Source organism: Pithys albifrons, chromosome Z (genome assembly GCF_047495875.1).
Source record: "Pithys albifrons albifrons isolate INPA30051 chromosome Z, PitAlb_v1, whole genome shotgun sequence".
Classification (NCBI taxonomy): domain Eukaryota; kingdom Metazoa; phylum Chordata; class Aves; order Passeriformes; family Thamnophilidae; genus Pithys; species Pithys albifrons.
In genome coordinates, this window is record NC_092497.1 from 2,999,337 (window position 1) to 3,012,545 (window position 13,209).

General features: G+C 46.7%; 1 protein-coding gene across 1 annotated transcript in view; it reads right to left on the minus strand.

Annotated features, from left to right (window-relative positions):
• ARK2C (arkadia (RNF111) C-terminal like ring finger ubiquitin ligase 2C) overlaps positions 1 to 13,209 on the minus strand; it is a 50,800-nt gene that overhangs the window by 5,776 nt on the left and 31,815 nt on the right. Inside the window, exons 2-7 of the mRNA XM_071581390.1 lie at positions 9,580 to 9,889; positions 7,456 to 7,581; positions 3,187 to 3,316; positions 2,098 to 2,202; positions 1,475 to 1,570; positions 168 to 274 (exon numbers count right to left, since the gene is read on the minus strand). Of these exons, the coding sequence (XP_071437491.1) occupies positions 168 to 274; positions 1,475 to 1,570; positions 2,098 to 2,202; positions 3,187 to 3,316; positions 7,456 to 7,581; positions 9,580 to 9,889 (874 nt within the window). The remainder of the gene's footprint in view (positions 1 to 167; positions 275 to 1,474; positions 1,571 to 2,097; positions 2,203 to 3,186; positions 3,317 to 7,455; positions 7,582 to 9,579; positions 9,890 to 13,209) is intronic.

The window sequence follows — 13,209 nt, forward strand, 5'->3', positions numbered from 1 at the left end:
ATTGATGTCCATCTAAATAGTATTTGGTTTCCCAGACCCTGCAATAACCCAAGTGAGTTTCTTAGGACAAGAACAGGGACACTCCCATAAGTGCACAGTGCCATTAATCCAAACAAACACAACCCAAATGGCATCAAGAGGCAGAAGAGCAGATGGGAGGGTTGTACCTGACATCTTCTCCATCTTCAAGCATGGACAGACAGATTGTGCATTTCTCATCGGTGTCTGACTCCTCTCCATCATCTTGCTCAGCTTTGCCTTCCTGTGGTCTTCTCTGCAGCAAAGTTAAAGACATAATTTGGTTAGGCCTTGACTTTCTAAAGCTCTCCCAAGCCTGGGTAGTGTCAGAAAGGTAAATAATAAAAGTCTTTTCTATTATCCAGATCCTCCAGCTTGGGGAAGACAGCCCAGCCAAAACAGTCAGTGAGATGAGGGTGCCACCAACATGCTGCTGGCTAGCATGTCTCCTCCTGGGGCCAGTGGCAATGGGGCTGGTGGTAGTGTCCCAAGGCGCAGCCTGTCCTCTGCTGCCCTAATACAGCCCTCTACCACTTCCTTGCAGTGGGGATGGCCCCGTGGTCTCCTTTGCTGGAAGCTTCTCCTGGAGACTCCAAAGCATGTTGGACCACCACTGCCAGGAAGGACAACCACTGTGCCCCATGCCAGCCTGGCCACAAGCCCATTCCCACACTGCACTACAGGGCTGTGCTTAGCCTCTCAGCTCTCCCCTTTTCTCTTTCCCCACATATCCACTCCTATTAATACCATTTTTCTGGATCCACTGGAGATGCAGTCACAGATAAGTGCACCAGGAGTTAACTCCCAGCCTTGGCAACACAACATCCCTACATGTTACCACTCAGCTGGGAACGACCAACACATGAAATCACTACCCAAACAAGCATAATTTTTCCCATTTTCTCCTTAGCACAACCCAAAGATGTGCCACCCATTTCCTTATAGTGAGGAGGATCAGCTCCAAGAGAGGAGACACCCCTAGTGAAGGGAGGGGAGGACAAAGTCCCCCATGCCACGGAGCCACCGCACTCACTCACGTCAGGGTGCATGGGCAGCGCCACTTGCATGCAGAACAGGGTGGGTTTGCATGCACGAAGCCCCCTTGGAGGTGTGCACTTTCTTACCAGGTGCGGACAGGGGGAAAATTGCACCCGCTGGGTGGGAGAAGGTTGAGACCCTTTTGAAAATTTGGCCCGCAGCTTCCTAGCCTAGAAGTGAGAAACAGCCAGCTGAGCTACGCCACCGCTTCAGCCCAGGAGCCCCCACAAGATATTAAAGCACCACTTTGGATTTCACATTCCTCCCCTGCTCTGGGGAATGTTCTGAGTGATGGCTCCGGTTTGCCAACCCTGAGGATTGCAACCCACCAAAGTCTTTTCTTCTGTCTGCTCTGTGCCCAGAGCCCTTGACCAGCTGAGAGGGGCTGGCAGCTGTGCCATGGCTTTGGGGAACTCACCTTCTTGTACTTGTGGGGGAAGGTGAACCTCTCAATGGTGTTCTGGACGGCGCCCCGACTCACACTGCCTAGCCTGTCCTCCAGCTGCAGCAGCTCCTGTGGCACAGGAATATCAGGAAAGTGTCATCCTCATTGTTCCCAAGGCACAAGGTTCCACCACACAACCCTAATCACTGGCACCCAAGACTCCCTCCTACCCTTTCCTCAGTGGAAATGTCTATCAAACCCAAATCAGTCATGCCTTCATGATAGATCTGAGCCCTGGCATTTGGCTCAATTACTAAGGGCTCAAGGCACAAAGCTGTATGTCCAGTATTTCACAAATGAGGGTAGAATTTGAGCTCCACCTGACAAGCTGCAAAACAAAACCCCATAGAACTGGAGCACTTTGTTCACAGATGTAAAAGGAGCCTGAGTCAACCCAAGCCAGACCTAGGCACCTAGGGGTAAACCATCTTTTGCCAAGCCCATTCAACCCCTTCACCTCCCAGTTATTACTAAAATTGCTGAATGACTCAGTGCAATTTCCAGGCCATAAAACAGCCTTACAAGTTTATACCAGAGCTTGCATAGATTCCTAGCACTTCAAAAACCAATAATTCCAGTCCCCAAGACATACGTACCTCGTAGCTCTCCCGCACAGCGGACGTGTGCCTACTTGGGTTCAGTCCCTGAAGAGCAAGCAACTGAAGCTGAGGGTAAGGGTAATTTCTGATTTCATGAACAACCTGAGAAGTGAGGGAGAGAGATAAAGCTACCTGTATTTACCCACAGAAAACCCTCAGGTACCCTGATGTAAATCTAGCGCTTCAAGAATTCAAATTGAAACAGCGGATTGACATCTTCACCAATGGAAGGTTTTTAATAACAAAAAAATGAGGTTTTATTAAATAGGTCTCCAATGAATTATCTAAGAACATGCATTTCTTCTGAATAAAGTATCTGTTATAATTAATTCTGTAGCATCCATAACATTGCAGGTCCAAACTCTCAGCATAGCTTAGCTTTAAAAGAAATTGTATTTTATTTAAAGGGTGGATTTGTCTTCATCCATGCTTTGATTTTTTTTTTTAAGACTCACAGGAGTACACAAGTGAGAGGGTCTGACTATATTCATGAGAAAAAACACTCTCATGGGATTCCTGAGGATGCTTTAAGGATTAACAGTGCTTAGCATGGCTCAACTCCAAGTACAACACTCTGCTAGGAGAGTGGGTAACAAATGACCCCAGTCAGCCTCTCTTCTCATCAAACCCACCCCCACTGTGCAAGCGGTCATGTAAAACCTTTACAGGTGTCATCAAAGCTTGTGTAGAGAGCAACAACAGGATGAGGGGTGGTTCTGAAAGGTCACCCACTGCCCATCCTTCTGCATAAAAAATGTCCTGGGAGCTCACAGTTTGCTTCAGTATTAATAATATTATTAATAACAACTGCTGAGTCTCTCACATCCTGCATAGGTTTTGCAGACCAGCTTGTGAACTGTGGTGCTGCACACAGTGGACCAAGTCCTTCCAGAACAGCTGAGGTTTTTTTTTTCCTCCTCTAATCCAGTGCAGTGATGCAACATTATCCTTTCAGACACTCCCTCCCACGGCTGGAGATAAGTGGGATTCGCAGAAGACAGGTGATAGAAAGATAGCAGCCTTTATTTTGACTGCCTTCTGGCAGACAATGCATAAAACATTTCTCAGTAAAAGCGTTTCACTTACCATCTGCGTTGAGGATGTGCTTCTGGGGAAATGGTGCATCCGAGGCGTAGCTAAGTAATGCTGATATGGCTGAGGGACTGGCCGGACCTGGAACTGGGCATGAGTCAGTCCCGCATCAACGCTGAGGTCCCTGCGGGCAGAGGATGAAAATATGGCTCTGTATGCATGGATTTATTCATGGACTACAGCAAACCAGACCATGCTCACAAAGCACCCTCCTTGCTGGGCTCTGGGCTGCTGTGGAGTCCTCAGGCTGGGGAGATGCTACTTGCTTGGAAGGGAGTTTCCTCCAATTTGGGCAATCACCCACCAGGCCAGCACGAAGAAGGGAGGGGTTGATTTTATGCCAGTCAGTATTTGTGATAGTCAGGGTCAAGAGCAGTGCAGATGCAGTCTGCTAATTTCAGAGCAAGAGCATTTTGGTGGCTCACAATGATACCCAGGCTCACTAACCCAACCTGGACAGACCAGGTCCTTGCTGTGCTGCTACTATCACAGTTTGCCTTGAATATTTTGCAGGAATATATGTAATTAGTCGAAGGACACACCAATGAACCATTCTGGGTAGTTACTAGGAGCTAGTTAGGCACTGTCTAGGGGCTTTTTGATGTGTGTATGCTCTCCATGGAGGTCTCCCAGCCCAGGCCACGGTGGGACTTGGGGAGTCAAAGCAGACTGCACCTCAACTGAATGCAGCCTCAGGGTAGTGAGGGTGTGAGGACTGACAGTGATGAGGACCTGGCACAGGTTGCTCAGAGAAGCTGTGACTGTCCCATCCCTGGAGGTGTCCAAGGACAGGTTGGATGGGGTTTGGAGCAACCTGGGATAGTGGAAGATATCCTTACTCAGGACAGGGGGGTGGAACTTGATGATCTTTGAAGTCCCTTCCAACCCAAACCATTCTGTAATTCTATGATTCTGTGAATTCCTGAACTGCAATTTGTGGAGAAAACATAATGGTTTTAAGCAGTGTCTGGATGGGACTGCTGTAGGAAATGTGTCACACAACTAGCAGGCCATCACCAATGGAGTAGGACATCCCTGATGGCCTCACTTGACCCCATACAGCCTGGCACAGGCAAGAAGAGGTCAGCCTGGAGGCCCACCTGGTGAATCTGGGCACTTACATCCTCCAGAAAAATAACCCAGCTCAATTTGAGCACCTGGCATGACCAAGACCCCATCAAATGTCACAGCCCTGTCCAATCCATCACACAGAGATAAATTGCAAACCATCACCATGCTGCATGAAGGGGGCAGGAGAAGACCTAGCTCAGCATCTCCATCTGTAATCCAATTAGCTGATCCGTATTCTCTCCAGCCAAAGAGTCCCTCGGCAAATGAGTTCTTTGAACATCATTCGCTTTATCATAATTACAAAATCCGGCGCTCTAATATCCATTGTCTTCATATTTGCCAAAGCAAAGCTAATTAGAGCACAGGGGTGGCTTCCCATCTCAGCCTTGAAGTTCTCCTCCCTTGTGTGGAGGATGGCAGCAGCATGTACCATATCTTGTTAGGAGCAACCCAGACGTGTCTTCCAGCAGCTGTGAAACTGCTTTCACCCAGCAGAAGGTATCAGATGTGAAGGGACAGTAAATGTAGGAATCCTTCATCCAGAACAGCCTGTGCACCAGTGCTCTAGAATTCCCTAGTAAGACATCCTGCACCAAGTTGGACTTGGTGATCTTTGTGGGTTCCTTCCAGCTCAGGATACTCTATGGTTCTATGATTCTATGTTGAGGCCAAGAGAGGGACTATCTTTGCTGGTCCTGCGCCAGACAGGTGAAACCTGGCAGAGGATAAAACACAGCAGGCAACTGGCAAGAGCACAACCAAGGTGAGAACCCACAGGACTGGGCACTTTCCAGCTCCTGTGTATTTTAGGTATTTATCCAATTGTTTAAGAGTGTTTTAGGTGGATGGAAAGCTCAGCTGGAAATCAGGAGGCTTTGGGTCCATTCCTAGCCCAGTCACTTTCTTGATGCATGACCCTGACCACTTTCCATATTCCCCATCTACAAAATAGATATAGTAATCCACAGAGTGCTTGGAGAACATGGACTGAAGAGATCTCTCAAGGCCGAATGACCATTATTAACTTGCACAAGTAATTGCAACAGTAGTACTTCTGAACTGTTTGTGCATCTAGAGACTTAAAATCAGGTATTGAGGTCCCTGAAGTGATAGTATGGGTCTACAGATGGGTCCAAAACAGAAATCTGCACGGAATTGTGTTTTCCCAGGGTCTGGAGGTGACTAAGCAGAGTAGATTAGCTGAAGAAAACCAGAAATAACTTGTTTTCTAGCCCATGCTACATGGATGACTGTACAGCATCTTGATGCTCAGATGAGAGCTCAGATGAGCTGTGATGCTTATGGTACATGGACTGAGAACAACCCAAAGTGATGGATAAGACTCCAGATAACAGGTGGGATGGTCATTTACGATGTGTGTGCGCAGGAGATGACTTAAGAAACCAAAGGAGAGTTTATTTATTCTTCACTCAAAAATTTTAATTGACACTGGGCTTTCTGGGATGATTTATCCCCTTCAGATCTTCCTTCCATTCCCACTTTTAGTGGCAGTGCCCACCACCTACTGCTTCTGAGAAAATGCTCCTGCAGCTCATCCAGGGGGTAACACATTAGAGAGAAATTTTATATCTGTCACTGGGCAAAACTGTACTTGTGCCCTGGGGGAAAATGAGTCAGTCAAACATGCACACACAGTGTATGATTTCTGTCATCCCCACTCCTTAGGTTTTATAAGGTTAAGAAGCAACACAGCGGGGAAAAGGAGGGAGGGGGAGGGAACATAAAGTGATGCTTTATCAGATTCTTCTAATGATTATAATTAAACACTCTGCACTGAAAGAGAGGCAGAAAGAATGGCTCCATCCAGATGGTACATGAACTGCTTTGCAAACTGAGCAGAACCATGTCATCCTGGCCACATTCAGCCCACAGGGATGCCAGTAATGGGAACACCTGAGAAGAAAATGGCAGAAGAACGTGGTCATATTTTAGGCTGTGTATTATTGCACTGAAGGGGAAAAAAACCACTCTGTGTTCAAAGGACTTTTCATTTGCAGAGTGACGAATTCAGTTGTTAGGAAATGCCATCATTAAGATCTCCTATGCCATTTTATTTCAGTCCCCTTGTGCATATACATTGCGATTGTCTCTAATTACAAGTTCACATGCTATTTTTTTCCATTCACAGAATGGACTTTGTTCAGCTTACAAGCAACTACTCAGAAGTACGTTTTTATTTTCTTATTCTATCAAGCAGGACACCATAACTTATTAACTGTTTGAGAGCTCAAAACCTACTCTCAAAATGAAATGATCAATTCCCTACAAAGCTTTTCCAGGGTATTAAAACATTGCAGTGGGAGAATGGATAACAAATCTTGATTCATATCACCCTGCATGACAGACCAACATGGTGTTCCCCCCCAGTTGAAATGACAGAAGTTATGGGCACTGTTTTTTGGGTCCCTGAAGGACAGCAGAAGGTCTAGTTCAGGCAGAGACAGTAGTCTACAGGAAAAAGATCCTGTCTGGACCCTGCAGCAAGAAGAAACACTGGGGAACATTAATGCTTGTCTGCTCTCTATATCTGTAGGTGAAGAGTTACGGGTGTTAACAATGGCCAGAGAAGGGAACACAGTTGGGAAAGAGTCTGGAGCACCAGGAGAGGCTGAGGGAACTGAAGGGGCTCAGCCTGGAGTAAAGGAGGTGCAAGGGGGGCCATATTGCTCTCTTCAACCTCCTGACAGGAGGAAGGAGCCACATGGGGGTCAGGCTCTGCTCCCAGGGAGCAGAGGACAGAACAAGAGGAAATGGCTTCAAGTTGGACCAGGGAATGTTTAGACTGAACATTAGGAACAATTCCTTCATTCCAAGAGCCATCAAATGCTGCTGGAGGCTGCCAGGGCAGTGGTGGAATCACCATACCTGGAAGGATTTAAAAGCCATGTGGATGTGGCACTTGGGAACATGGGCTAGTAGCAGACTTTGCAGTGCAGGGGAATGGTTGTATTTGATGATCTTAGAGGGTTTTTCCATCCCAAATGATGATTCTGAAAATCTATGTATTTATGCTTGGAGGCTTTAGCATACACTCATGGCCCTCTCAGAGGTGAGTTTTCCCATTACACCTTCCCCGCACTGTAACTGTTGAGCTGACCCTCAACCCTTGCAGCCTTCCCAAGGCTTTTTAAACACCTCACTGGATGCACTGGTGAAATGTGGATCACTTACCAGTCCGTGCCTTCTGCTAAATACCTAGGCTGGGGCCCCATGGGTTGTGGAGTCTGCAGTTGGTGGCTGAAGTCGAAGCTGGGGTGTAGGCGGTGAGGCTGAACAGACATGCGCTCTTGAGCCCGCCTACAGGGAGGAGAACAGCAACAGAGTCAGACATGGGTGGGCACTGGGATGTACACCTCCTGCTCCAACCTCCTGTCAATAATCCATGGGAAAATCCCAGCATGAATATGTGTCCAAGAGAAAAGAGCCCAGGCAGGTGTCGGGAGGATGGGAAATATAACCCAGGGCCATGTCACTTTCTCACAGTCACAATGGACATTCCCTCTCACATTCCTTGGCAGCCACATGTGCTCAGTTTACAGGAGGTACTATTTGGTGGCAATGTGGAGAGAAAAAGAGGAAATCAAACAACTTCTTCCCGAGCAGCTTCGTGCTGTTTGCACTGTTTTCTTTCTCTCCACAGTCAGCCCCATAAACAAGACACAAGATAAAACGTGTCCCTGCTTCAGCCGTGATCCGTCATCATAAAAAAGCTGCAGGTTGTCTCATCTCCCCATGCAGTCCATAAACTCCTGGGGAACCTCATTCATAACTGGATTACTCAGGAGTGACTGAAAGCAGAATTTACTCTTGCTGGCCTTTGCCAACATTTCTCTGGCTGATGGACAGGCCAGGCTGGGATCCAGCTCCTTCTCCCTCAGCTCTGGTGCCATTGCAGACAGGGAAAAGAAAGAGGTGGAAAATACAACAAGGTTTTCCTAGGGATTTGAGTCTCATAGTTATTGCTTATTTGAACAACTCAGGGGAAAGGGATGTGCTGCTTGATCGATGTCCACATTTGGCAAGGGACAAGGTGGATGCACAAGCAGGGTGTGCATTACAGACAGACTCATACCCTTTGCTCCCTATCAAGTCCCCACTTACCAGAGGAGACATCACAAAGCAAATCTTCAGGAAAACACCAGAGCAAATGGAACAGAGAGCTGCTAGGTAAATAACTTTTCATACAGCCACAGTTAGAGGCCTCACTTTCAAAGGCACAACCCATATTCCCATTACTGGGACCTCCTGCCCTACACCTGTAAGGGTTCCAACACTCTGCTCCGATGCAGCTGTGCTTTCAGAGACAAGCTGTGGGCCTCAGCAAGAGGTTCCTACCTTTTTTCACAACCCACTTACAAATAAAACACTGACAGCATTTACCAAAGCAGATTATGTGTAGAATTGTACTCTGTGTTTTAATTTGAATTCAGCTTATGACTAAGAGATAAACACTTGTATCATCGGTGCCTCAGCCTTGAACATACTTGCTACCCAATTATTATCTAATCATTAAACCCACCTAAAATCCAGCTTATGCAAAACAAAACAATGATGAGAAGAACACACAATTTAAAAACAGAAAGGATATGTAAAAAAGGTTTTTCTATCTGTAGCGTTCTTTCCAAATGAAGCACTATTGCAAAGATTCATCCTCCGATTCTTAATCTTTGGTTACAACCCACAAACAGCTTCTGTGTTTACAAAAGAAGCACTCCTCTCCCAAGAAACACAATCAGAACAAGGCCAGGCATCCATTTCCACCTCTGCTGAGTTACAGTAATTCTCTCTGCATTCATCAACCCAGTCTGTATTTAGGATGCTTTCAATGACAGAATGTGCTGCAGGTCAACGGAATCATTCCCTCATAGAGACAGAAAGCCTGCCTAGACCTAGAGGAACAAGCTCTCCGTGTGTAGAACCTGATGAGACAAGTGGGTAAAATCTCCTGCATGGTTGTGAAACAGCAGGCACAGGATGTAGCTCATGCTCACAATCTATCACTCTCTCTGCCACACAGGACAGGTTCACTGCAACACCATCATGATTCTCCTGCGAGTGACAACAATAGGTGACCTTTGGGACACACTAGATGAACACAGTAGGGATCCCCATGGGAAAGGTATCCCTTCAGGTGCAGTCTTCCCTGCTGCCTCCCCTCTGGTGGGAGGATTTTTAGGGCACACAGAAGAACTCATGAAGAAAACTCAACACGACCAGCACTGCTGGGTTTTTTGCAGGTGAAGTGGGGCTGATGTAGCTTCTCAGCACCCTGCAGGATGAGTAAGACCCCCTTACCTGGGATGGGGCATGAGCCGGCGGTGCTGTGCCTCAAGGAGCTGCTGCTGGAGGAGGTATTGCTGGTGTAGCGCCTGAGGTAGGAAGGAGGGTCCGGCGACGTCCTGGAAGGGCAGGGCTGGCACTGGGGCAAGGGGCTGGTGCAGGGGGCCACTGTGCTGGTGTGCAGGGGCCATGTGTGGGGTCAGCCCTGGCTGGGGCTGCACTGTGTGAGGCAGGGTGAAGTCGGCGGAGAGCTGAGGCTGGGGACCCAGGTGGAAATGCCGGCAGGAGGTAGCATGGGGATGCTGAGACCTTTGAAAAGGAGCACCTGGAAGAGAAGAGCACAGCCGTCACGGGGAGGAGACCAGCAGCACTCAGGGCAGCCCAGCCCAGTGGCAACAGTTGGGCAAACAGCTGTTTCTCTCCACTTCCAGAAGGGTCATTTAAAAAAAAAAAAGAGAGAGAGAACAAGTCAGTTAATGTGGATTATAAGGAAAAATGTTGATTTTTGACTAGTAGTATTTGTCCTCCAAAAAACATTGGAGCCAAAAACATAGATTTTGGTTCAAAATTGCTTTTTGACTGCAAATTGAAATGTGTCCTTAGGAAAACTGCTTCAGCTTGTCTTTGCTTGCCTGTCTTAAATAGAAAAAGAACAAAAGTATTAACAGAGCCTGCAAAGATAGAACAGGGGGTGATGGTTTTAAATTAAATGAGAGGAGATTCAGACTAGATAGAAGGAAGATATTTTTTACACTGAGTTTGGGGAGGCCCTGGCACAGGCTGCCCAGAGAAGCTGTGGCTGCCCCATCCCTGAAAGAGTTCAAGGCCAGGCTGGACAGGATTTGGAACAATCTGATCCGGTGAAAGGTGTTTCTGCCCATGGTAGGGGGTTAGACTGGATGACTTTTAAAGGTCCTTTCCCACCCAAACCATTCTACAGTTCTATGATATAGCCTCAATATTTTAGAAAAGGGAAAAACACCAAAATGATTTCTAAAATATTTTTTATTGGAATATGAGCTTACTAAAATTTTCAAAGCTTTCCCTGAGCTGCAGACTTTCCCTGCAAGTCAAGGTATTTTTTCTATCTCTAAAACTGTCTCATAGGAGAGGAAATAATCTCTGTTATAAGAAACTGTCTCTCCCTGACTGCAGGACATGAATGAGACACCTCCCACCTCTGAGAGCAGGGATGAAGGCCATATGTGTTTGGTGAGGCCCTTCAGTAGTCCGTCCTCATGAGCTGCTTGCAGGGAGAGAGCAGCTGCTGGAAACACAACACAGACTGCTATGAGACCAGCCATGAAGCTGATGGGCGTGAGGGAGAAATGAGGTGTGAAAGATATCCATAGTGGAGGCGTTTTGCAAAACATCTGGCACTGGTTTGCACCTTGCTCAAGAGCCTCACTTGGATAGGCCCTTGTTCCAATCCAGCATGTTAATCCCTACATTCCTGGAACATTTACAGGCATCACGCAAAACTTTTGGCTCTTAAACTAGGGAAAGAGTCAACTCAGAGGTGAAGGATGAGACAGGAGTGAGGCTATTAGAGATGCCTCTTTGCTGAGGATCAAACACAGGATAGGATACCTACCCTTTTACATGGTGTTTCAAACACCCCATCTTCCTAAAAAAACTCCCCTTCTTTTTTAAATCTTCAGGAATGGCAAAAAATACCCAGAAACAACAGCATCAAGAGACACTGAGTATCATTCCAAGACACAGGCATGAACATCTTGCCTTCACCCAGATCCCTTCTGCTTACATCTCCCTGGCAGGCAGGGCCACCCTATCACAGCAGCCTAGGGAGTCCCAAGTGCTTTCTGTTCACTCTCATGGAAACAGGAGAGGCACACAGCAAGCCAGATGCCAGCAAGACAAACAATGGGAGAGGACCTAACAGGAATGGATGGTTTGCAGAACTGTGCATAATTACACACAGCATCTCTTAAATACGTACTAATCTTCTGTAGTGCCCCTCTGAGAGACGCAGCAGGGAACAAAATCCTGTGACACCTGCAGTAGAACTTCGTAAGTTGGTATTTCCCCTGCTGTCAAGTAACAGCATGGTTTGACCATGCTATTAATTACAGAGGTGGTGGGATCAGATCTGCCCTTCCTCAATGATGAAGCTGCAAACGCAGACCAAATTGACATCCATACACCCACATTCCCCTGTAGGTTATATTTGTTGTGATGAATTTGGGCCAGGCCATCAGCAAACAGGCAAAGGCTAAGTAATGAAATGGGGATCCTGCACTGTCCTGGTGCTAAAGAGAATCATGAGGAGATGCCTCCTGACTGCTGTTTGCCTGGCACTTACCAAGCAACTCATGGTGAATTGCTCGACCTCTGGTGTTAATCCCTCCACACACCCCAATACACCAACCTGTGCCACCAGGCAGCAGTTGTATTTCAGATGGAACTGCCTTAGGGTGACATTAGACAGTGACACTTAGTGATACTCCCCCATGTTTACTGGGACACATTTTGTAGCATGTAAGTAGGGCAGGAAAAGCCTGTCTCTCATCTTCTGCGATATTCTTGTCTCTTGATGCCTGGTGTACCCTTAGCCAAGGATTTCCAGCCTTTCACTGGATGTTCGGAGCCCTCAGGGTGATGGACTTAAATGTCTGCAGGACCTTTGATGCCAGAGGCATGGTGAACTAGAGAGCACAAGGTGAGTAGATCATCTGGTATTGCTTTTGACCTGAATTTTTCCTCCCATACCAAGACAGTCCTTGTGAGGAACTTGGTCATAACATTTCCCCAAAGTCCAAAATGTGCAAACTTTACCTTTGGTATGTGTGTGGGAAGACAAGCACAGCCAACATAACCAAGAGCAAAAGCCTAATCCATTTTGTTTTGATACAGAGAGTTAATTTGCCTCATTTTTAGGCACTAATTAATTAAATTAAGCATTTTTCAGTATTCTTCACCAGTGCCTACTGGTTCAATGATGCATTTCTCTCCACAGGAAAAATACTGTGAAGATGTGACCGGGACCATATGATTAAATAAAACCCATCAATTTGTCTTAACATAATACAATACCCTGTGTAGTAATTGTTCATTCCCTACAACTAATCCAATTGCTGATGAGGATTTTGACAGCCAAGTAAAGACTTTGGGGAATACTTCAGCAATTCTGTGCTTATTAGCAGTCATCAAATCATACAGCTGGCATAGCCAAACCAGCTTTCACAATGAAGAACCAGTCCTAGACAAGCATAGTGCCAGTAGACCTCAGAATGCTCTGGCAAACAAGTAACAGTGCAAAACTGAACATTACATTTCAAAGTCATTTATTTTTGAGTTTAACCTCTTCTGCTCATTGCATTTAGCTGCAAAGAGAATTGGTGAAGGCTGCTTTCCACAGCCTCTCCCATCATGCCCTAAAGCCAAGGTCAGCATAGAGGATCAATGGATGGGGAATGGGCACTTTGATGATTCCTGACACTGTCAGAATACGAGCTCAGGTCAGTGGCTGCCCCAACTGGTCTGGCTCACCTCTACCACTGTGATGGGTGCTGCAGACCTGCCATGGAACCTGATCTGCTATATTCCCCATATCATCAGAGCTTGGCAATTCCTTGGCCTCACAGAATCATTTGGAATCATAGCATGAAATAATGGAATCGTTTA